The sequence below is a fragment of the Phlebotomus papatasi genome, chromosome 1, assembly GCF_024763615.1.
Source record: "Phlebotomus papatasi isolate M1 chromosome 1, Ppap_2.1, whole genome shotgun sequence".
Taxonomy (NCBI): Eukaryota; Metazoa; Arthropoda; class Insecta; order Diptera; family Psychodidae; genus Phlebotomus; species Phlebotomus papatasi.
Genome location: NC_077222.1, coordinates 22,397,893 through 22,424,389, shown reverse-complemented (window position 1 = coordinate 22,424,389; position 26,497 = coordinate 22,397,893). Strand labels below are relative to the sequence as shown.

The window sequence follows — 26,497 nt, the reverse complement described above, 5'->3', positions numbered from 1 at the left end:
ACACACATGCTGGGCTTCAAAATTAACCCTTTTGTCAATTCCTTTAATAAGAGTGACAGAAACTTGCTAAAAAATATATATAAGAGGTTTTAAATCCGAAAGCCTCATATCGCAGTTACGTCTAGGTTTTTCTATGTTTTATTCGAAGTGTTTTTTACAGAGTTACGTGGCTAATCCTACCATTTTACAGGAAATACTTTTTTATTCAGTAAATTAGCCAATTTGTTAAGTAAAAAAATCAATTTGGTCAGTATATAACTGAAAATGATAAAAGGGAAAATTTGTAATAGTTCATAATGTTACTATTCCATTAAAACAAGAAAAAAAAACAGAAAGATTTCACCTGAAACCTTTTAAGCACATAATTGCGTTGACTTGCTTCTGCGTAATCGACTTTTCTTTTTGTTGATTCCTGTCACGACTATTTGATGGTTTTAGAACATGACAACGACTGAGAAAAACAAATGTGACACAGTAACACAAAGAAAAGTCGATAATGCAGAAGCGCTTCAGAACAGTCATGTACTAAAAAATAATGTATCGGAGAAAGACTTTTCCCCTTTCATTTTTTATTACAACAACACCATAAATCTTTCTCCTGAAATTTTTTTAATACATGACTTTCCTCATGTGGTTCTGCGTATCCGACTCTTCTTTGTCTTGGTTCTTGTCACGACTTTAGAACACAGCAAGGACTGGGTAAGATGTGACAGGGACCATCACAAAGAAAAATCGATAATGTAGAAACACTTGAGAACAGTCATCTAAAATATTCGGAAGAAAAATATCCCTTTTCGTTGTTCAATGGAAGAGCTCCATGAATTTCTACCTTTCCTGTAACAATAATGCTTCACTGATTAAGAATTTTCATTTTTCTGATCGTTTTTACCAAAATATTACCTAAATTGATCCTGCCCAATTTAATTATATCGTGTTCTAAAAAAGCATAAATTCAATCTCTATCTCCCTTGACATGCTAAGGACCTACGAAGATATTACAAATATTTTATTTTAAAACTTTTTGAAAAATATCGTTTCTCTTCTTTCTGCAATTTCTGACTTTTGTATTTAATTTATATTTTTATTCTAAATTTTAAAACAGGGTTCAGTTACGGTTTATATAAATCCATCAAGGATTCTACATTGGATTGTTGAATTATGGTGTTATTCCAGTGAAAAATGAAGCTCTTTTGGTAATCTACTGTTCTCAAATGCTTCTACACTATCGACTTTACTTTGTGTTGGTTCCTGTCATACCTGTTTGGTAATTTTAGAACACGGTGAGAACTGGACAAAACAGTCGAAACATAAGCCAATACTGTTGAACACTCAAGGAAAAACCGTGGAAAATTTTCCGAATTGAGGCTTATCTTGCCAACTCTCGCACCACACACTCTGTAGCCAACCATGGCTCACGTCACTCTGACTCTACGTCAAGTGGCGCTGTGGACGAGTGAAAGCTTGCTCATATGATGTTCGAAAAAATGTTCGAATTGCATTTCAGTTAGCAAATTCGACAACAATACAGAGGAAAAGTAGATAATGCAAGAGCACTTGAGAACAGTGAAGTACTAAAAAAATATGTGCAAGACAAAGATTTTCGCTTTTTATTTTTCATTCATGCAGCATCGTTATGGTGCTAAAATATTTTCTCTCTTTTCATTTTTTTCAGCACATAAATAATTTACCCTCCCATGCTTCTGCTAGTCGACTTTTCTCTGTGTTGGTTCCTGTCACGACTGTTTTGGAGCATAATGAGAACTGAAGAAAGCAGTCGAAACTCGTGACTGGAACCAACAAATGAAAAGTCGATAATGCAGAGGGAGATAAAAGCTGTAATGTATTAAAAAAAAATGTTTTCTTCCTTCTTATTTTTTTTATAATTCATTTAAAGTTAAAAAATGTCTTTTGAATCGACAGTTGTCGTATCTGCATTGTTTTTCGATTTATTTTTTTTTTATTTTCTTTCTTTTTTGCGCGATCAGTGAGAAAAAAAGAGGGTGCGATTAACTTCTTTCCCTCATAACTTTAACACTTTTTAGGTGTAAAAATATATCAACGTTTTTTAATGTTAATTTTACACCTTTTTAAGGGTAAAATTAACATGAAAAAGCGTATCTTTAACCCACAATACACCTAAAAAGGGTAATATTAGGTGAGATTCTTAACAATCTCACCTACTAGGGTGGAATCACCAGTTCTCGCCAGTGCCCCACTTCTCGCCACTTACATTGAAATCGCTATTTTTCGCAATTTATGAAATAAATGAGTCGCAATTTTTTTGTATTGTTTCTGCTTCTACGCATAGAATCGAAAAATAATAATTATTCGTTTTGGATTCACGATTTTGATCACTTTTTAGAGCAATATTTTAAGCAAGTGCATCGAATCCAACATCTCTTACCAAATGTACTAAGTGTCGTCAAATTTTCATCAGGCCAAAAATACCTATTTGGGTAAATAATTTGTCTATTGAATATTTAATTGCACTTGTGGAATACATAAAATTTGTATTTAGTCAATTAATATTTCATTTTATATTATTTTTGTATAAAAATGAGGCATGGCGAGAAGTGGTAATATTCTGGAATTGATTTTACCACCTGTCGCCATATCTTTCAATAGGCGACGCTAACTTCACTTCGTACATTCTCAGTTGTCAAATCTGCATTGTTTACTTTCTGCAAAAGCCCCATAATTTGATTTCTCAAATAAAAGTGAAGAAAAATCATTTAAAGAGAGTAATAATAAAGTGATCACAAGGAAAGAGAAATGGTGAATGTATTCTTTTCATAGCATTGCCTAAAATAACCGAGTGTGGTTCTTTTCAAGTGGGTGGCGAGAAGTGGTTACAAATTTTACAAAACTGGCGAAAAGTGGTAAAAAGTGGCGACGAAATGGTTATTTTTGCATTATTAATAAAAATCTGTTTTTTAAGTAGTCCAGCGTTATGTTCTAGGATTATTGTTTTCACGTATCTAGAGCCAATACATCTAAGTAACTTTGTGTCAAATTTGACTTATCTTGTAACAAGGATTCAAAAGTTATGATTAAATGAATTTAATTTTTTCCTAAACATGGCGATAGCCGGTTATTCCACCCTATAATCCTAACAAAATCTCATGTCCTCCGATTGGCCCCAAACTTTGCCAGAATGTGTTTTGACACTTCCTGATCACGAATATATGGATGGCTAAAAACCGTTCCCGTCCGTCCGTCCGGCCGCTCTTTGGAGCTTAATAGCTCCTAAAATAAAAGAGATATCGACTTGCGGTTTTCGGCAAAGGTTATATATCGTATGAAAATTGCAACATGGTGCATTGACCCCCCACCCCTCCTTCCGCCATTTTGAAGACCCCCCTTTTTTGTTTTCTCAATAGCTCCGCCCCTATGGCATCGATCGGGCCCAAATTTTAGTATGTTATAGCTGGGCCTTAGGGCTTTCCATCAATACCAAACTTAAGGTCCCCCGACCCCCCTGACCCGAGATATAAGGGTCCAAAAAAAAATATCTTAAAATGGCCATAACTCCGGTTCTAATTGTCAGAATTTAAAAAATGGGGGCTTTTTGGAAAGCTCTCGTGAAATGCCACTTCCCCTTCTAACATCGCAAGTTCGTAAAACTACCGCTAGGGGCGCTCTTATTAAAAAGAAAATTTTTAAATCTTAAAAGTTAAATAACTCAAAAATTCCTTATGCAATCGGGCTGAAATTTTAGTATGTTGTAGCCGTTGATTATACCTATCAAACAAAAAAAACCTTAAGTCGATCCATAACCCCTGACCCGAGCTATAAGGGGTCCAAGTTCGAATATTGACCGGCCTCTATCTCCGGTTCTAACTAACATAGCGACCTAAATTTTACCTTTTTGGTTTCGTATCGATGAGCACTTTCAGATGGAAGTTCAAAAAGTCACCACAGGTGGCGCTGTGATAGCGTCAAAATTCATCGAAATTCAAAGTCACTTTTCTCAAAAACAGCATTGTGCAAGTTAATGAAATTTTAGTATGTTGTAGCCCAGTCTAGGACGTTTCCAAAATGGTGCGTAAGTGCACTGTGGTTTCAATAGAACCGGAGATATGAGGGGTCAAAGTTCACGAAATTCAAAAAATCATATCTCCGGTTCTATGTGACCGATTTTGATGAATGAGGGCTTAAACGAAAGATCTCACCAAATGCTACAACTTTCTAGAATATTTGAACTTCGTGGGACCAACACCAGGGGCGCCACAGTCGAAAAACCAATTTCAATATCACATAACCTCAATTATCTCGACTGTCGCTGAACCGATTTTGATGATTACTTCAACATAATTGTAGAGGACATTTGTTTCTACATTTCGTCCATACATCATTTTCCACTCAGACTACGCTATCACTCCGATTTTGCCGTTTAAGTGTGAAAAATTGATTTTTCCCATAATAACGCTTTGAAATCACTCAGATGCCAATTTGACTGCCTCTACTCCACCAAGACACTTAAAATACGATTTTAAATGGAAAGTCCCACAAAATACAACAATTCTTTGATATAGTTGAAAAAGAATTTCGGTTCGACAGAATGTAGCAGGAAATAGACGGAGACACTGAACCTTTCTTGATTTTCACAATTTTATTCTCTACGACGTTTCGAGGATGGATGTCCTCTTCATCAGGTATCGAATATGGCAGGGAAAATCACGTACAGGTGGGAGTTGTTACACTGCACTTGAACTTTGATCACAAATTGATCTGTGATGTTCACCATTCGACTGACCGACACAGAATTCTGTGTCGGAAATGAAAAAACAAGTTAAGAAACAAAAAACCTCGATTATCTTGGCTTCTGAGTAATCGATGAGATCATGTTCTATGGGAAAATTATAGAGAACATTCTGGTCTACATTTCACCCATATAACACTTTTCTGTCAGTTCATCCAAATCCTTGATATTTTGGTTTAAATACAAAATTTGTATAATTTCACGAATTTGATTCAAGATAACTGAATGGCGTCTCCCAACTTCAGCTCCAAATCGAATTTGCATGCACTCCGAGTTAGCTCACGTTAAGAATCTCACCTACATAAGCCGGTTAGGATTATCTGTCCTTTTACAGTGATTTCGGATCAATACTACAGGGTAAAATTAACATTTCCGGAATGTTATTTTAACTTTTTCGGATTTCTCTCAGTGATATAATCTGCTCAGCTGGATTTCAAAATAAATGTTACGAAAATCGAAAATATGCAGATGCAGTAACTGCTCATACAAACAGAATAATCGATCTAATATTCAAGCTGAAATGAAGATTAGAGATATGATTGAGATTGTTAAATTGTGAAATTGGTTTTATCCAGGAAACCAAGAAGGATACCCTCAATCTTCTGGTTTTTCTTACATTTTTCAACAAAGTCTCATCATTCCATTTCTCTGTGATTTATTTGTTCCCACAAGACATTTGTGTGCACAAGACTCAACCAAAGACGATGATGAAGTAGAAAGTCAATGTGGTTTTTCAAGAGCCCTACTCACCATCATCTCCTTCAGAAAATATCCCTTACTATAGTCTCATTGAGAAAGTTATTGAAGTTCTGAGGGAATGTCAATATATACATCCAGTTGGATGTCTTTGTCAGACCAATATGAAGAATTTCCATCAATCTACCTGCATTTTTAATAATCTTGTTTATATCCAAAATTGACAAAGTGTCTTACAAGGGTGAGATCTTTCTTATGTAATAATTAGGGCTGTATACAAGGTGTATCCTTCAGAAGATGAATTGAATTGCTCTGAATGGTTAACAAGGTGATTGTGTAATTAATTTCGTCTGGACTTTGTTGCCCTTTGGGGATCAATTTCAGCTTCATGTAAATCATTAACATACACTGTAAGATGATTTAATTCGATTGATTTCAATTGATAACATAGGCCGAGAGTGAGAGAAAATTTAAGTTAAAAATGAATATTTGAATTTTGTTTAATAAATCAAGTTAAAAGATAAATTCTAAATCCTTTGATAACCTATGACGAAACTTCATACAAACAATTTGCAAAACACAAATTTAGAATAGAACAATTTGCATTGTATTTACAACAATATCTCAAAAGCTGCAAGAGTAAACTGCAGCAGTGAAACAATAACAAGTTATATCTGGGTAATACCAGATGAAATACATGTTACTAATATTCAAGAGATGTGAATTGAGAAACACAAACTGTCCGTCCATCTATCAACTATGCTTTAGCAAAAGCTGAATGGAAGTTTATACAAAAGGATTTCAGCGGTATCCATCTCAATCTCAAATTAAACCTCCATGTATAGTAAAGATACTCTTTCACATTCCTAATTGAATTGCTGTTGTCCAATTGGAAGAAACGAAATAATTTATCGACAAACAAGTCTTACAAACTAAAGATGACTGCCTGGAATGTCTTTCATTTGCTCCTTCAACTCAACCCCTTTTCGAATTTCATTGATTCTACGCTCATGAAGTTTCTCACATCGCTGATCCAATATCTTATTGGACATGGGGTATTGTGCACAAGATGGTACGTGAAAGACTCAATCTCAGCTTCGTTTTTCACTTCGAACAATAGGGGAGTGGAAATTAGTTCTCCGTGGACTACACACTGTGTAAGCTTTCTGACCGAAGCTCCGCAAACAGACATTGAGAAAAAGATCATGAAAGACTCTACTTTTGCAACACTTCTCAAGCTTTTCAATCTCCTGCATTCTCGCCTTTTCAGCATTGTGTAATTCAAATAGGACAGCAAAAGAATCAAAAGATGAGAGAAATGTGGAATTTGATTTTAAAAAATTGTGATTCAATTGAAATCACTTTTCCATTTCAATTTTTATTCAATTTCCATTTTAGCCATATTTTTTTTGAATATTTACTCTTTCTTACATAGAGAAAGGTATTTGGAGTTCTTTTATAAAAATAAAAAGTAGGGTGAAATAGGCAAACCCTACATTCTGACTCGGTATCTCTTACCGTTAATTTAATTTGAAATTACTCTAGTTGAATTTCCAAAGTAATTACGATAAAATATAGTATCAACTTTCAACTGCGATACAAATTTCTACGCTTATCGTACGTAATGGAATTAATTATTGTTATTATTCGTCTGGGGATTGAATTAATATGATTATCGTGCTATTATTGTTAACAATTCTCACTTTGATTTTTTTTAACAAATTTTACTACTCGAACTCAAAGAGAGAGCAGTTATAATAATCCGTATTTTTAACTTGTCACCGGTCTGAGGCCATATCCTCCAGATGTGAGAGTTTGATTTTGTGGGAAAAGCCAACTCTCCGTGTGGAACTCGCCTATTTGGTATCCACGAAATTTTCGATTGGAAATTTTCTCACCAAAAACCGGGGAGAATTCTCGAGTGGTATTTCCGGTGAGAGTTTGATTAATTTATTTACATAGAAAATAAGCAAATAAATTAAAATATCGCGTTTTTTTAAGTTTGAAGTGGTTTTTAAATGATTATTTCACTTAATAATAATAATAACTGTGCAGGAATTACGAACTTTTTTCCTATTATCTCTTATTATTTTTCTAATTGTTTGATTTTGATACAAATCATTTTCCAAATTGTTTATTATTTTAATATTATTTTGTTTCAGCTCTCGTAAATAAGAAAACGGTTTTGGCCATTTAATGGTTAAATATTTGAGTAACCTATTTGTATTCTTAATAAATGCGAAATTGAACAGATTTTGAGCACTTTACTTGGCAGTAAACTCTTTAAAACTCTTAATTTTTGTTTTAACTAAAACCGGAGAAAAAAGATCGCATAATTTATAGGGAGTTTATCGGGAAAAGATTCTTTTTTAGTAAGTTGGAATAGCTAGATCTCAAAAACCAACAAAACAAATATTTTAAGCTGCAAAATAATACCACATATTATAAAATTAATAAATTATAAATGAGAATTTTTAAATTTTACAGGAAAATATATATATATATATATATATTGATATGAATCCAATAATCATTATCAAATTGCTAAAAAAAAAAAAAGGAAAATTGAATGAAAATTGGTGTTTTGTAACAAAAATCACTGAAAATTCACTTTAGCATTATTTGACAATTTTCAGAAAATTTATACAAAACGACAAGAAAATGAGAAAATCTTTATACTTATAAATACGTATTTATAATTGAATTGGTACAAATGCAAAGGATTTTTTTTTTAAGTTTATTACTGAACATTAAAAAGAGAAGCCCTGCAGTCATTTAAGTGTTAAGAGGAGTCGCGATGAATAAATCAAAGCCTATAAACAATGTTATTTAATTATTTATTCATTAATTGAATTTATAATTACTTCAGTATTCAGTTTTTTGCGACCAAAAACAGCGCGCGGAATGTTAAAAAGCGATTTCCACAAGGAGTTCCACACGAAAATCTCACCTGATTCTCCGATATTCGTGGATACGGAGAGAAGGCAGGTGGGAAAAATAGGAGGAAATGTCACGGAGAGAAGCTCGCGTAAAATCTTCTCTCACAAAGTGGAGGATACGGCCCCTGATGCACAAATGGTAAGTCACATTAAAAGGATACTAACTTCCGTTCATCATTGGCCCTCATAAGACCCATAAGAGAACATTATCTCTAGATCTATACGTTCTATTATTGTTTTCTCCTTATCCTCCACCGTGTTATATTTTTTTCTGAATATGTCTTTGAGGGCTTCCGGTCAAAATCCCGAAAGCCAAAATTCCAAACGTCAAAATCCCGAACGCCAAAATTCCGAATTGGCCAAAATCCTGAAAACCAATATCTCGAATGGTCCAGAATCCCGAAAGCCAAAATCTCGAATTCTTAAAAGTATCATAGCTACTCCCACGATTGCACTTGCGGTTCCTCTAGTCCAGGAAAAGGGAAATTTTCTGTGTCTTGGGAAATTATTCTACACATTATCCTCCATATAATTTCATCTCTTTCAGGATTTTGAACAGTCGGGATTTTGGCTTTCGGGATTTTAGTTTTCGGGATTATGGCTTTCGGGATTTTGGCTTTGAGGATTTCCGCCCTTTCGGGATTTTGGAGTTGGGAATTTTCGCCCTTTCAGGATTCAGCCGTTTGGAACTTTGGTTGCCTCCGGTCTTGGAGGTAGTCCAGGTGAATATTCCATCTATAGACACATATTACCGGAAACATTTCGATATACAATTTTAGAACATCAAAGTTAGGGGAATGTTGGCATGGTTCGCACAGAGTGAACCTTCAAACAACGCAAATTTTCTCTTTGTTTGTAAAGAGCTAGTTCGTCATTTATTAGCCATAAGACAGATCATTATTAAGCTTATGAAACTAGATGAGAAATGGAAGGTCAGCTCTTTGCAAACAAAGTAAAAATTCGCAACGTTTAAAGGTTCACTCTGTGCGAACCATGCCTACATTCCCCTAATCACTTTGAAAAACCTATTTTGCAACCAATTTGCTTGAATTTAGCTGTTTTTTTTAAATCTTATAATTTCGATTCGAATCCCATTGCATCGCACTTACTTAGTGGGTAATGAATCGGTAAAGTACCCGTAATTGATATGCTTGTCTCAAAAATTTTTCGAAACTCGTTTTTATTTGTTCGAAAGCTTGACACAGCTAGAGGTCAAACGGTACGAGCTATCCCCTTTCAGTCTTCGATCACCCATTTCCGTTCCAGGACAGTCTCTTTTCCTTTTTCCCACACCCCCCTCCTTTTCCGGCAAGCTAAACCATGTTTTCTAGTTTATTATTTATAAAACACCCACAAGATTTTTTTCTTCGAATATGTTTTAAAGGTAATCAAGGTGAATATTTTGTCCATAGACACCTATGTCCGAAACCAAAACACAAATATCAATATTTAGCCATTTGTTTAAAAAAAAAACAAAATTGTTTATCTAGATTAAAATTTCAAACTTTTACGAAATTGACTATGTCATACGTTTCAATAGAATTGCAATATCCCAATTGGATTTTAGAAATATTATATTTACAAATAATTTGACAAAGTATATTTTTCTTTGTATAATCAAAAGAGATGGCAAAGCGTCCCAGTTTTGCGGAATGCTCGAACTCACGAGATAGAGCTCACCGTAAATTAGCTTTTTGCACAATCTTTTGGAATCACTGATCTACCACACAGTAAAAAAAAAAGTTTACAAGGATAATCGTTGGTTTGCTCTTTTACCACGATTATTCTTGTAAAGTTACACAAATTATATATTTCAACAAAACGTGTAATCTGAAAATGTGTAATTTAAATTTTATGTAATTGTAAACCGTGTAATCAACTGGGAATGATAACACAGTTTTGTATATTTTCTCAAATATTTAGTGTAAAATTACACTTTTTTCAAATAAAAGGTGTACAAATTACACAGTTTTCAGACAAAATGTGTACAAATTACACAAATGTGTATTAGTACACACGATTACATGTTTAATGTAAAATTTACAATAAAAATCATGGTAAAGCAGCCAAAATTTGTTTACTGTGTAGAGATCAAAGTGATTCATAAATCACAAAAGCATTTGAAAATCAAAAAATCGGTACTTAACCGATTCATTACCGATGAAGACCGATGTAGCCGGGTTCTAATTTGCAATACTTTTCTAAAAATCCAAATTTAACCAAAAAGAAAAATGAGCCTTGCAAAGTGGTTGACCTTTGACCTTCAATCATTCAAAATGGCGTATTTTCCGGTCATAGGTATGTTTGGGCGAAATGTTCGCCTGGACCAGCTCTAAAACATATCCAAAAATCATTGAAAAAGCTTGGGCCAATTTTGAGAAAAACCAAAAAACATGATTTTTGGAGAGGATAGAGGGGGGTTTGGAGGGGGAAAACAAACGTCGAGAGATTTTGTATTTTTTTTATTGGGGGTCATCGAAGACTGGAAGTCGATATTTCTTACAGTTTGAGCTCCAGAACAGTGACAAAGTTGAAAAAAAAAGTCGATTATATAACTGCTCTCTCTTTGAGTTCGAGCAATAAAATATTACGGAAGAATCAGTCAAATATAAAATCCGGAACTACTAGTATACATTTTTCCTAGAAATGAAATAGAATACAATGATTGCAAATGTTCTTTCAAAAGATTCTCAAGCACCTAGAAATCGATACCACCTCAATACTTTCTTCACACCATTTCTCCTTGATAACTATCACTGTCCAGTGTCCATTTATTGTCTGTTTCAGATACCCATCAAAAAATAAACTATTAATATCCTCTTTTTTGTGGAAGGAAACTTTTTTAATAATTCGCAGACCAACATCAAAAACAGAATGTTCAAGAGACACCCTAATGTAACAAATTTGAACTTTTCATCCACCATGAAGAATTAGTTTTATTACATTCACAGAGCAATTCAAATTTTTAGCCAAGAGGTTTTTACTGTAGAGGAGACTGGGGCAAAAAGTCACAAATCGAAAATTTTAAAATTCAATATCTTCCAAGATAAATAAAACAGCGACTTAAAATTTTTTATTTTTCCTAAGAGATTTACACAGTTCTATTAATTAATATTTAGCATATCGTCTATTATGGATAATTAGGGGAGACTGGGGCAAAACTTGTCAAAACGAGCTCTGAGAAAACTTAAACGTTTTATAATGAGCATATTCTTATAGGAAATTTACTGCTCCACAACATTGCAGAAGACAATTTTCCTCTATCTCGAAAGAAATGTTGTTTTCGAATCATTTTCTAAAAGTCGAATTTGTGGAGATTCTCAAAATTTCTGGGGCAAATTTTGTCAGTCTTCGGATAATTTGTGACGTTTCACTCTCGCAAACGCTAAAAATATCAATTTTTATAGGAAATTTATTCCTCTACAACTTTTTTAAAGATAATTTTTCTCTAACTTAACGAGAAATGTGCTTAAATTGAGCTAATCAGTATTGATATTTTCTGTAAGCCAAATATTCCAAAAATAGGGTTCAAAATTTCGTTATTTTTTTATTTTACACAATCCTTCCTCGAATCCCTTGAAACATTGTAAGTTTGAGAAGGTTCATGAAGGCTATCTATAATAAAAATTTCAAGCCTCAGTCTCTTTTATTTTAGAAAATAGTGAATATTGAAATCTTCGTTTTGACAAATTTTGCCCCAGTCTCCCCTACGTGATAATTATGTATAAATGTCTTAGAAAAGATAAAAGAAATTTTCATTTTTCAAAGGTATGAACGTTCAAAGGGAGAGTACTTTCCCCTAATGGATTCAAATTCTTTCAATCAGAACGTAATTTATGAAATTTAAAAGCTGCATATTGCAATATCTAGATAAAGTAATTATTAATATGATATCTTATATTTATTATAATCGACTGTATCAGATAATGCAACATTTAGCATTTATCTATTGTTCCAATTTTGTGTTCTCATAAATAGTAGCATTTATTTAGTTTCAAAAGAGATTTCCGCCCATAATCCTCCACACCATACTCTTCACCTATTCTATAAATTCTCCAAAATATACAATTATCAGTGGATTTAGTTTCTATTCTGTGGAATACCCTCTGGTCCAATTAAAATAGGAGTTTCTAATTTATTCGCAGAGACAAATCTAAATGTGATAGAAAGTCCACTTCTGGGGACTTTCCAAAATTTATTCACAATGTGTCCATTTGGGTGCTATTGCACCAATAAAACATAGAATTCCCTCAGCATATAAATAAATTCAAATTGCGACAGTAGAATACCATCAACAAAAAGTATTTTCTGTATTGAACATATTTTGCGAATCAGTCGAATTACCATGTTAAAGAAGAGTTTGAAAAGTTTAATTTGCTCTTCTTTTGCCCGCTGACAAAGAAACATTTTCACTGAGAAAATGCAGATATTAATTTTAATTGTACCACCTTCTTCGGATTCCTTATCCAAAATTAAATGAAATTAAATTAAATTGCAGTTTTTCACCCTAAATCTCTTGCATTGCGTCACCTCCTCCTGGATGAAAATTGATTTTCCCATTTCTCTTTCTCTACTACCCATTACTAAATGCACAATTTGCCCACCCACTTGGTAACCTGCATTTTTAAAAGTATTATCCAAGAAGACAATCGATTTAAAAATATATAAAAGTTTAATGCTTTTTGTAAACTCTAAAAATACTTTTACATTCAATTTTAAAAAAAGACATTGTAACACATTTGAACCCGCCCATTAAAAAATAACCACGCCCTCAATAGAACTTTCTGACTATAATGCAATATTTCGAGACAATTCCCTTAGTTTATTGAAAGACCACAACTAGCAGAAATCATAAATCTTCAAAAGTTGAAAGTTCTGGACCAAAGTTGATAAGTTCTACAAGGGGCGTGGACTTTATTGCATAGGCCCCAGGCCTGAGCTAAAAGAAAAGCCGAAGTGAATTTGGTGGTGCCTGTTGGCATTCTTCGAAATGCCGCGAAAATTCACGTAGAGAAAATGAGAGGTTTTTTAATGTGAAAACTGTTTAATTCCTTAGAGTTAAGTCATTTTCACAAGAAAATACTCTTAATAATTTAGTTGAATACAGAGTTATTTGGGTTAATTGTGAATTATTGTCAATATTACAACAAAAACATTGGGATGAAATTTTGAGCTGGAAGACTCATATTCTTTTGAGCTGTCCCAAAATTCAGGATGGGTTTGAGAAAACCCCTTTTGTACAACATTATTTTGGTTAATAAGGAATGCAAAAGTATATATTACAAGAAGGGACACGACCTGCTAATAAGGATAAAATAGAGATGAAAATATTTTGTCGCATTTCAGAGACTTTTTGCAATCGCAGCGCCGCTAGACGTTTGTCAAGTGAGTTATTTGTGTCTCTATCTCTCTCTCACAGTTGAATTCCGCGCGATTTAAAAACTTTCCATTTGAAGTGATATTTGCATTTAATTTCTTTATATTTCTGCAAGATTCAAGTAAAAGGGTGTGTTGTGAACAGCTATCCGTCTTCCGACAAAGATATCAAGAAGGCAATTTTTTTCTATGAGTTTTTATGTCTGTTATGTCTTTTTGGCGCAAAAATATTTATCATGGCACTGTGAATGAGCGGGATTAGTGCTACCAGTATGGCTATCTGTAATTTCTATTAAAATTATCAACACAAAATTTCCGATATTACACGACTTTTAACGAGCACATTTCTGGCATAGGCGAAGACATTCTACTCTGTCCAGTCTGGATTAGGTGGAGGGATTTGCCCCAAAATCGTTGTAGTACTCATTTACTAGGGTTTCAAAAATATTTCAATTTATCTAATATAAGCATTATAAATATTATTTATATAAATGTGCATTTTTTTGTTTTTGAAAAAAAAATATCTCAGGAAAATTAATGCAGGACCACTCTAAACAATATAGTGCTTCTACCTGGATTAATATTTGCTTTAGAACATATTTAAAGAAACCAGTAATCTTCATATCGCACAGTGATGATTGTAATGCCATTTTGATTTTTCGAATATTGCATAATTAGACTATATTTATGCACTTTAAAATCCAGTTTTACCTCGCAAAGTTGTTTTCTGAAGATATGCCCAATCTTTGCCTTCTTTATAATTAATGTTTTTAAGATTTTTTTTAAAGTTAAAAAAAATCAGATACTAACAATCTGATGATAAGCAAGCATAACAAAATTTAATTCACTTTTGGTTGTCGACCGTATGGATAATTTAAGGTGTCATTGTGGGAGTTCGGTCTATTTTTCTATTCTTCTATTTATTTTTCTCAGTCAATCTTTTCCTGGATGGGATCTTCTTTAGGGTCTAATTACCATTAACAAATCCACATTTTACTTTATAAATTATAAAAAAAGGAGTCCCAAAGTGTAAGTAATTTATAGAGCTTGGATTTGTTAATCGTAATCACGCCCGAAGAAGATCTCATCCAGGATCGAAACGTTGGCTGAGGAAAATAAATTGGAGAACGGAGAAATAGACTGAACTCCCACCTCGACTTGACTTACATAACATAAATTTTTAAGTAATTTATAAAAAAATCTTGTATTTCCTTAAAAAGTTTACTGTTTTTATAAAATATCTGTCACAAATTCCCTAAAATTTTAAAAGCCTAAGGAAAAGGCAAGGACATGACGTTTCCTATGTTTCCCATATGTTTCAAGCGTGCCGAAAAAACTTTTGAGTTTATTAGCTGTTTTCTGTCATTGTAGAATGAATTAACAAATAATACTAACACAAAATAAAAGCCAATTTAATAAAGAAAAGGCAACCGAAAAGCCCAAATTGGCAACATACGTAGTTTTGGAGATATCTCGTGAAATATGTACGAAAACAGGAAAAAATTTACACTAAAACTGGTTGCATTTTTCAGAGATAATGTCACCCCCCTGGGAAAAGGTATAAGCATGATTCGCACATTTCATCAAGGTAAATTTTCAAGATCTGATTGATCTCTCAAGAGCTCAACTCTTTTGCTTGAAAATTCTAGGGTAAGGACACGATTCTCGATGAGTACGGCGGAGAGGACCATCTCCAAACCTCCCCAAAGGCTCTTCTCCCAATCCAAACTAAGGAATATGTGAAATATTCAAAGTTAGTTAATTTTTTTTTAATTTTCTTGGCTTCCATTATCCCTTTCTTCATCTCCTATTTCTCTGTGTCCCGTTCCTCTTATCTTTGAAGTTAAATTCTGATTTTCAAGCTGTTAGAATTGCCTGATGAGTCTGCGAATCATATAGCGCATTCCATGACTGAACCTAGACGCAATGGAACTTTAACGAATTTTAAAAAAAAATACGAAAACAATTTTCGTCGGATGTTATGTAAGTATTTCTTTTTGAAAATTAGTTTTAAAATTATCAATTTCGGGCCAATTTTGTATTTATGATCCTGGAACCTAGGAAAGTAGGACTAGGCTGCCTTTTCTTAAAATGAAGATGAGGTTTATGATTGCTTATTTCATGGCTGAAATGAGAAACCAACTCATTTCGAAGAAAAAAATCCGCATCGTTTGAAGGCTCGCACGTGCGAACCATGCCAGCCTTTCCCTAGCGACTTTTCTTCAAATTTTAAAGTTTGTTCTTATAAAGAGTATGAAAACAACTTGACAACGTGAGGAAATATATTAGGAAAATATATTCAATAAAATAACACAATTATTAAATATTATATTATTAATATTTATAATAAATAAATTATTATAACATATAATAAAAATATACAATAAATATATTAAATAATTACATATATAAATTATTAATTTATTATTATTTACATATTTATAAAAAAGTGAAAATTAATCTACAAAACGGCATCAAAATCCTCATTGTGCGATGTGTAAAATACTTTGAAGTTTAAATGAATACCGCTCCATGTGCAACATTCACAGAAATAGAGCTAAAAAAACCCGCACAACAAAAGTAAACTAAAATGCTAATTTTGTTATTCAGCGAATTTTCATACATCCCCCATTTTTCACATTTCCCTCAAAAAATGTTGTATTTAGTGCATGTTAATGCTCAATCTGAGTGACAGTGAATTCCATTCGGCACGGTGAAAAATTAATTGCTAAATAAATCATGCCATTTAAATCCCTGAACATTGGGCAAAAGAAGAAGAAACTAAAATGTAATTAAAAGCTCGCAATTAAGCATTGATGTTTTGCTCTTCGTCTCTTCCAAACTATGGGCAACATTACAGCACATACATTCTCGCCCCCAATGCCCCCAAAAAATCTCTTTTGCCGAGGTGAAACTTCCTCGAGCCAGTGAAACTTTGATAATTTGAATGGACGCCAATAGGGAATTCATGGAGAGAATGGGTGGGCGATAAAAGGCCAAAAAAAGGAGGAGGTATATTGGCGTCCTCTAGAGCTTTTTCCTCTCTTAGTATATCAATCTTATTTTTCGGTGGAAATCTTGACGACTACAATTAGTTTCAATTTGGCTCAGGCATTGTATGTCTTTAATTAAATTTTAATTTGACTTTATGCTTCAGTTGAATTCCACTCTGCTTTTGTTGACGCCCCTTACCCCAAGGATCTAACGCGTGATTTGTTTGTGTATTTACCATCTTCCTACAAGAAGGTTCCTTTTTTTCCCAGGACCTCCCCATAGTAAATGCGAAAAGTGATATTTTCTTTCTCGTAATTTTGGAGACTTTCTCCTACCATTTTGGGTCAATACACCAACTCCGTATAAATTACACAATATTGAATACTTTTCTTCCACAGGCCGAGGTTTGAGGGTAGTAACCTAATGCGAGGGAATTCTTTCGATTTTTCTCGTTGTTTCAACACAGAATTGAAAAATATTAAATTGAAAGATTTTCTAGATGATATTTTCTTTAAAAATAAACTTAACTTTTTAAAATAAAGTCAGAAAGGACAAGCTGAAAAATAGCTGTAAGCTGCAGACACTTAAGAATGATCTCATTTCTATTCTAAAACCGTCTTTTAAAGTTCGACTTTAGTTATATTGTAACTCATGTTAAAAACATTGTATTTGTAACAATTTCTTGATTACCTGGGTAAAAAATAGGCCACTCCCCTTTTAATATTTACATTCTTCAATTCGCAATACTCGAACTCGTAATTCAAATATAATAATCAACATGCAATTTCACATAATATATTTGCAATAATATCGTTATTCACAGGTCCAACTTCTGGGAAATAAGATGTGTTTCAAGAGCTCATAAATATAATAAACGATTTAATGTTTTTCAGTTTAATCCGATTTACAAATCACTCAAAAAAAAACACTAAAAGTAGCTTAGGAGTACAGTAGACTCTCGCTAATTCGGCTCTTTTAAGATCGGACTCATCGGACTAGGGTGGAGTCTACACTTATGGATGTTATACACTTATGGACAGCGTGCAAAAATCTTAAGTTTTTACGTTAAACAGATTTCGAAAAGTTATAAAATTATTAGTTTATGATGTAATTAACAATACTTTTGACTTTTCAAAATCTGTTTAATGTAATAACTTAAGATTTTTGTGTTGTCCATAAGTGTGTATAACATCCATAAGTGTAGACTCCACCCTACTTTTTAATTCGTGCAGGTGTTACATTTGAAAAAAAATTTATAGACAATTTTCAAGTTTTTGAATAAAGCAAATATGGTCAAATTTGCCAAGTTTTGTCTTAGTTATGATGTGATTTTGCATTATTAAGGGGTTTTCATGAAATTTACCATGAATATGAGTACGGAAACCTAATTTGAGTATGCATACGAACAAAAATCTTTGCATTTCAAACAATTTGACGCCCGAATTTCTCTCTAATTCGGGTGACATTTCGGTCCCAAATGCCCGAATTTAGGAGAGTCTACTGTAGTACAATTGAATTTGAGATAAAATTTTATTATCTATTCCAAAATATTAAAAATTGATGCGGATTTGTCAGGAATTCAAAGGCCTTTCCAACAGACGTAAATTTACCTCAATCAGATGCACAATAAACTCTGTATAGAACCTTTTCGCCTTATTAATATGAGACTCCCTAATTTTGCAAAGTTTGTTTACTATTCATCTGTTTAGTTTAAAATAACTCAAATTGAATTAATTTTTAAATATAGTTTCGAAAATTTCCGCTAAATATAAATTAGCATTTGCATTTCAAATACGGGGTCTAAATGAGGGATGTAGGGTAATGCTACACATAGCCTCTTCCTCCAAGTGGGCTAAATGCTTGGCCCCGGTACACTCAGGTGAGTGATAGAAGATTGGGTAACTAATTCCAGTGGGAAGCCACGAACCTGAGGCTAACGAACAAGGGATCGGTCCTTCTAGATTCCAGACAGAGTTCTACCGCTCCCCGTCAAAGCAAGATTACTACAAGGATTACTGCAAGGAGCCATATTAGGAGTAAGTATTTTAAATTCGGTTTATGGACAAACGCGAAAAATATAGAGGAACCATGCCAAATTTCGATATAAGTCTCAAAGTTTTAAATTTTAATTCTATTATAAAATTATTATGAGAAAACCGACGTTAGGGAAATTTAATAAAAAGGAACCGGAGTTCGTCGGAAAGTGGAGTCACTCTTAGAAAAACGGCAACTCTTCCCAAAGCTTTCGGCTCAGTCTCCAAGCGTTCATCAGTGGTCGAATCAATAAGAAATTTCCACCGTTTTGTCTCTCAATCTGTCCGATTCAAACTCCAGTTCCTTTCTATTCTATTATAAAAATTTAGAATCCAAATATTGAACTCAAAAGTTTTTTCGAAAGATGAGAAACATGCAAAGGAAAAGTAATACCCTGGAAATTGCTTTGCATGCAATATCAGATACTAAGGCTCCTTATGTCCCCTACCTTTCCGGAAATCTTCCAAGGATTTTCCCATAGTATAATTAGGCTACGCTCTTTTGCTTCCTTGATACTGTACAACCTTCAAAGCAGGAACAAAAATTCACAACAAAAAAGTATCGAATATTGTAAAACTGTCCGAAATTTAACATAAAGACTCTCTATATAAGTATTATAAATTCGGGACTGAAATAAATTTTCAAATTCAGGGTGCGATATCTCAATAACGACTTAACGGATTTTAAAACGGTAACGCCGATGACACCAATATTCGATCATACACAGAAAAAAATATTTTGTAAAAATGTTCGTAAATGTTTGTAAATACCTAAGGGGGAGCTACGAAATGCTCGTGAATCGTATAAACCACAAACAAGTTCGTAAAAGTTTGTACTTTTTTCACAAATATTGCTCGTAACATAATCACTTGACGAGCATTTTTTGTACTTTACAAACATTTGTTCCTAAATGTTCGTAAACACACAAAAACTATTCATAAAGTTTTTTTCATTTGTTCGTAAATTTTTGTTTATCTGACGAATATTTTACGAACATTTTTTGTGCGTTTACGAACATTTACGAACAAATGTTTGTAAAATTACAAAAAATGCTTGTCAAGTGATCATGTTACGAACAATGTTTGTGAAAAAATACAAACTTTTACAAACTTGTTTGTGGGTTATACGATTCACGAGCATTTCGTAACTCCCCCTTAGGAATTTACAAACATTTACGAACATTTTTACAAAATATTTTTTTCTGTGTACTCAAAAACCTTTACAACATATAAATAAAAGAGCACTATTTATCATATGCAGCTTTCAAAATAAACCAAAACATTAGGTTTACAACTGAATTATAAATCGGTTTTTGGGAAAAAGTTATAAAACGAAAAGTTTTACAATAAAATTAGTAGTATTCACTTCAAGATTAAAGTAGTGTTTTAATCTTACGTAGAGATCTTCGGTTTTGCTATGGACCTACTTCAATGATCGACTAAAACTTTTCTTTTTATTTTTTTTGATATTTTTTGAAATAAGAAAACACAGTTTTACTCAACCACTGAAGTAGGGTCATATTCAGACCGTAAGCTCTGGACACCTTCACCTCATAGATCTTTTTAAGGTGCCTCAAATATGACTAGTGATCACCGGTATTTTCAAAATGAATCATGAAGATATTTCATCCTATAACTGTATTGTGGCTAAAATCAAAATCGTTGAATCATCAATCTATCTCCCATTAAATGTACAACTCTGTGCACCAGTCTCGTCTACTCATCTTTCCCCAAGAGAAGAATATGCCCTATGTGGAGATTTTATATACTCCATAGAAACGAGAAACACATACATTTTAGGCCAAAAAAAAAGTATATTTTTTTTGGAAAAAAAGGAAATGCTAAAGGCCTCGTACTCACCATTTCCATCTTTCGCAAATCCGAGCACCATAAATATTGTCGACCATCTTGCCAGAGTGTCTAGAAGGGCGATGAAATTGCCTCGTCTCGTGCGGCCGCCTTTTCGGAGCATTAGGAATAATAAGGATTTAGGTTCACAAACGCTCAAACGACCACATATCACTCGCTTCTTGAAATATTATCTTGTTTTCCGTAGAGCCACATTCTTGTACATAGATTTGTACCGTCTCACTCAACTCATAGTCTTATCAGGCAGCAAAAATCATACAAATTCATTTTAATCACACCAGGAGAAAAAACTTTGATCACTGCCGTGAGATTCTCAGACGCAAAAAGTCCATTACACATTACAATACATTAATAAAATTCTCATTTGTCAGAATTTACATTTACCACGTTTTTGATTTTTCTCTGTTGATTTTCTTTTTGAGCTTGTTTTTTGCTACTCGCTTCCATCAACCATGACAGAGAAGAATTATTCTCCAATTTGTGCAAATTGTAGATTAATGTGCTGTACGTGAAAAAGATAAGTCACAGTTTTTTTTTAGTAATTCCCAATTTTGTATATTGGAAATATGCGTCTCACATATAGATTTATGTATATTGTGTTTGTTGAACCGTTGCTACTATTATTCACGATGTTTTCAATAAATTATCCACAGGCAGCTAAAGAGTGATTTCCCTGGGGGAGGTTTAGCGAACCTGGAAAAAGGAAAAAAAAGAAATACAGGTATTAAGAAAAGCAAATGTTCAAACATTGTTCTTAAAATTCAAAATATAGGGGAAAGTGTCCATGCTTGATACCTTTGGAAGCTTCGTAATGACTAAATTTTCTATATTCCACATATATGTGACTCATCGCAACGCAATTTTAAAAACTATGGGAAAGTGGCCAGTTTTTAAAATATATTGCGGAGTCATGCTTATTGAGAAACATAGGAAAAATTTAGTCATTACGAAGCTTCCAAAAGTATCAAGCATGGGCATTTTTCCTTAGCGCAACACATCACGCATGGATGGGAATGGGGCACATATGTTGCATCGATTGTTTTCTTAGAATTAAACTAACAAGTTTATAGAGCACACCAAAGTAAAACCTACAGATCAAAATTAACTTCAGAGAAAATTAGTCACCAAAAATATTATAAAAAAGTTGATATATATGAAACTGCCCCCATATATGTCCTAAATTCAAAAATTAAATGGAATAATCACATTTAAGAGTATATTTCAATGTTTTAAAGTTTTTAAAAAATCGAACTATTACGAATTACTATTATTCAATAGGGGAGGGTGGAGCAGTTTCACCCCTAAATTACAAAATGGATTTTGGGACCATTTTGGAAAAAGATGATAAACAGAAGTAAAACTTTGTATATTCTGTGAATTACAGTTGGATTTAGGGTTAATAAAAATAATATCAATAATCCTTTAATTTCATTAGTCTAGTGTGGAGAAATTAATTTCACTTGAAAGGCAGAATGTGTGAAAGTCCCCCATTTCAGGGCAATTTCAAGATAAATATGAGGCAATTTTTGAGAAAACGTGTTTATAGGAAACTTGCGATATCAGAATAGGTTAAAATTACTATTTTGAAGTCAAAAATATAACAAAACAAGAACTTTATTACAGAATTTGAACACTAATTGATCATACAGAGAAATAAAATATCGCCAAATATTTCCATGCCTATTTCTCATTAATTGTGCAATTTTCTTTAAATTTTTACACAAAAGAAATGTCTTTCGTAGTGCTAAGCTAATTCTATACATTGTTGGATCGTTTTATTGCTTTAGAGCATGTTCCTTTTAATATAAAAGTTTTATAATAGTATTTTAAAGTCTTGAATTTTTATAATACTAAAAAAAAATTACAATTTATTGCTGAAAACAATTCTGAAAAGATATATTATATTATAACAATTAAATTCGTCATTTTTAAGCACTTAAAAAACACTGAAAGATTTTTTTTTTAATTTTTTTATGAACTTTTAGGAAATACTGCTGACCATAATCTCGAATTTTATCGACAAAAAAAAGCTGCAAAACGTTTTCAATGATCATTTTAAGTTAATTTTGATTAAAAAAGTAAATTGTTAGACACTGGAAACTTCTCCGTGTGCTTGCATGAAACTGCCCCTCACGCACTTTCGGAACTCAATTCAAAATTGTCAGAACCGTCTTAGAATTCATTCAACGCTAAATGCCTTATAATAATCATAAAACCACTGCACTGGTAATTTAATAATTTAATACAAACATGTTACTTCGATAGATAAGTGCAATAATTCAAAAATCGTTGAAAATAAAGCATTACAAAAAGTTTGATTTTGATGCAGTTTTATAAAACCAATTACAGAATTCAAACGAGAAGCGTCACGAAATTAATTATTTTTATGAACATGGAACTCAGTTATCTCTTCAGTAACATAAAGGTTTTATCCTATTCCTTTTAAAGGGATAAGAAGAATATGCAAAAATTGAAACTGCCCCGTCGTTAAACTGCCCTACCCTCCCCTACAAAAAGGAAAAAAGAGTTTGAACATTAATTTGAATTTCTCGAAGGTTAAGCCTGAAAATGCCGCCATATAGCATCTGCAGAGTAGTGGGAGGTAAGGCTACTTTGAGCTGTGGGAGCTACATTGTTATACGATTTTTTCGCATATTTCTAATGGAAACTGGTTGTAAACATGATGTAATTTGAAGAAACAAAATAATTGTGGATCTAAATAAAATAATTGCAAGGACCAGCTTCACTTAGAAATAGGTGAAAAAGTCGTATAACAATTTAGACCCACAGCTCAAAGTAGCCCCACCTCCCCCTAAATCAAGAATAAATTTTGAGATAACGGATTGACCTAAAGGAAATGTGGATTATATTTTCAAATAACCTACACTAGATCTCGGCATTATGCACATTTTTGGGATTGAAAAAAACGCACGAAATGACATTATGCATCGAGAAAATTTGCATACCCGCAGGAGCTTTCTTTTGAATAAATTAGCCGTAGAACGAATTTCGCGCGGAGTAAAAGTAGTTCAAAAAAAAAGATTCAACTATTTAATAGAAACGCAACAAACAGTACTTTTTGGCCAAAGTTCTTCAATAAATGGTTAGAATATAAAAAAAAAATTACCTTAATAAAAAGAATTAACCCATTCAGTCAATGTACCAGAAAAACTTGAGATAGAATGTTCATATTTTGGGATTAGTTTCCTACAGATTAGTAGATGAATTTTTTGAAAAGAAAAAATTTTTATCTATTATGGGGGCGCGGGGAGCCCCTGTCAAACATACGTCTTAACGGTCACTGAATTTAAATTCTGTGCATTAATTCATTACAAACTCTATTGCTTTACATAGAGTAACTATCCAAGAACACCAATTGGGAACTAGAATTCAAATCAGGAAGGAGGCATATTTTAAGAAATTCGACGGGATGTCCTATTTTCGATCCGCCATTTTGAGCAAAAAATTTTGCATTCCCTTCCGCGAAGCACGAAAATAATAAGATATATTTTCATCTCTGTCGAACTATTTTTCCCAAGTAATTGAATAACTAACGTTACTAAAAATCCATTCCCGACAGCAATTCGGATAAAAATTGCCCAGAAATAAATCATCAAAAATCACTCATTTTGCGTATGATGTATAATACAATGGTAAGGAATGGGTTAAAGGTTTATTCTGAAAAAGTAGCAAAATGTTTTCAAATTTCCCGCGTCGCACATTGTATATATTCAGGCGTATTTCAAAAATGATTTCATAAATTGACTCCCAAGGGTAGGCAAACTTGCATAATTGTATGTGCATAATTCTGTCAGGTGCATAATCCCGAAGGACTTAATGCCAGGACTGAGTGTATAGCCAAAAAGAAACGAGCTAGACTTGGTTACCTAGAATAAAGTTCATAATTTTTTAATAAATGATTAAAAAAAACTTTTGTTTTCTGAAACTGCCCCAATCTTCCCTAAATAAATTTTACAAAGCTTTGATGAATTTTGTCAATTTAAACAATGTCATTTTTTTATTGTTTAAATTTATTATCGAAAAAACACAATTCTGCATATCATTTGATGATAGTGTACGAAAAATAGTGTTAATTTTGTAACTTACAAAATCACTGTCATAAAAGTATTTCTGGCCATAACCCAAACCATCGCCTTAATTGTTCAGGCTATATGATTGCAGGTTGTTCAAAAAGTACCCCCTTCACCTCAGTTTTGCAACTTTATTACCTTATTCAGCAAGGTCCATGGTGAATGAACCAAGTAAATAACTTTTGTTCTTGACTTTAGTTTAAGAAACAATAAAACTAGTCCGTTGGTTTTCTTGGTTATTATTTTGTTTGGCTGCACCTGTATCAATTTATCTTGTATAATTAGCTTAATAATGCTGTACCTACAGTGAGGAATAAAATTGTTTTATCCTAAGAAAGTTTCCTCTTGCGATCAAAATATTATTATCTTTCCGGAAAATTTCTCAAAATATATAAAATGGTAATGTTGCTCCTTGTAAATTTCTTCGAAGGTGGTTTTGCAATAAATTTTCGTTGAATTATAAAACAATGGAGGAATATTTTGTGTTGAAAATGAAAGGATTGGGATTAAAATGAGAGAATGTTGAATGTGGGCTAATGTCTCTTCCTTGCTTAATTATTATTTAAAAGGTGCAAGTAGACAATGTAATATTCTTTAGAAATATTCTATGCAGGTTAGATTTTATTTGGGAGGTTTGAGAAAATGTCTCTGGGAATGTAAATTCCTGGGTTAAATATTTAAATGGTACAAGGACAATTGGTGGCTTTACGCGTGGTGTACCACCTTCGAGGTGATCTTCTCGAGAGAATCCTTTTTTGTGTTCACTCTATATTTCATGACTTAACATGGCAATCCAATTTACTTGGATGCACCTTTGCCAGGATAGAGATTTCCCTGTTCGTGTGCCACTGGGAGGAGCTCTACTGGGACCAACGGGAAGACCATTTATGGGTGAATATGGATGTTGCACGTGAGCTTTCTTTGCACACTCTGCAAATCTCACAGATTTGTGCAAAGACTGAAGATATTCAAAGCAAGTAAGGGACTATTTTGGGTAATCTATATCCCTTTTCTTTCCTCCCACACGTCATCCTCTGAAAAATATCCCGTCGCTGTCTCCATAATACAATATATGTAATAATTCCTTGGGAATCAAGTGAGTTTGGGAGACTTGAAGAAGGAATTTCTCTAAATCCATCTTATTTCTCCCCAGCATCAAAATCTACATTTTCCTTCTCACATTTCCCCATTGAAGATTTCCAACTTTCTCCATACAATGAATGTGTGTCTGTGTCTTTTTGATTTCCGGGTCTTTTACCATTTTCTTCCCCCTCGAAGCCCCTCATGGAAATGGGTATCATGAGGGAATTTAGAGGATTTACTGTGTGTGATTCTCTTTTCCCAGCGACAAACGTCGTAATGACACAATAATGATGCAATATTTAACGTCATATATTATGGTAATTTAAATGTCTCACAAGACAAGTGAAAATATATTGAGATGAAGAATGATTGTGCGTGTTGAGGGTGAGATTTTCTTGCAGACGACGAAGAATATATGGTTGAAAATTAATGGTGATGGTCTCAGATGGTGGTGAAAACATCAAAACACTTTTTCAACTCTACCAAAACAGATTAATTTATGTCATTCAAATAGAATACCAGTAAAATGGTTAGAAAGCACACGTTGAGACTTTCATGAGAGTTTTCAATTTGAATCAATTTGGCTGTAAGTAGATACTGAACTTTCCTATTTCCACTTCGGAAATTTCCATGCCTTACACTCATGGTAATGCA

The 26,497-nt window shown here is 33.1% G+C and overlaps 1 protein-coding gene across 4 annotated transcripts in view; it reads right to left on the bottom strand.

Annotated features, from left to right (window-relative positions):
• Nucleotides 1-26,497, bottom strand: part of LOC129798229 (uncharacterized) — a 139,423-nt gene that overhangs the window by 50,944 nt on the left and 61,982 nt on the right. For 2 of the 4 annotated variants that reach the window (XM_055841266.1, XM_055841264.1), the window contains exons 2-3: nt 21,247-21,362; nt 20,661-21,171 (exon numbers count right to left, since the gene is read on the bottom strand). In XM_055841266.1, the coding sequence (XP_055697241.1) occupies nt 20,661-20,772 (112 nt within the window). In that variant the 5' untranslated portion in view covers nt 20,773-21,171; nt 21,247-21,362. Of the gene's footprint in view, nt 1-20,660; nt 21,363-26,497 lie in introns of all 4 variants that reach the window. The other 2 variants (XM_055841265.1, XM_055841263.1) reach the window with 1 other exon arrangement.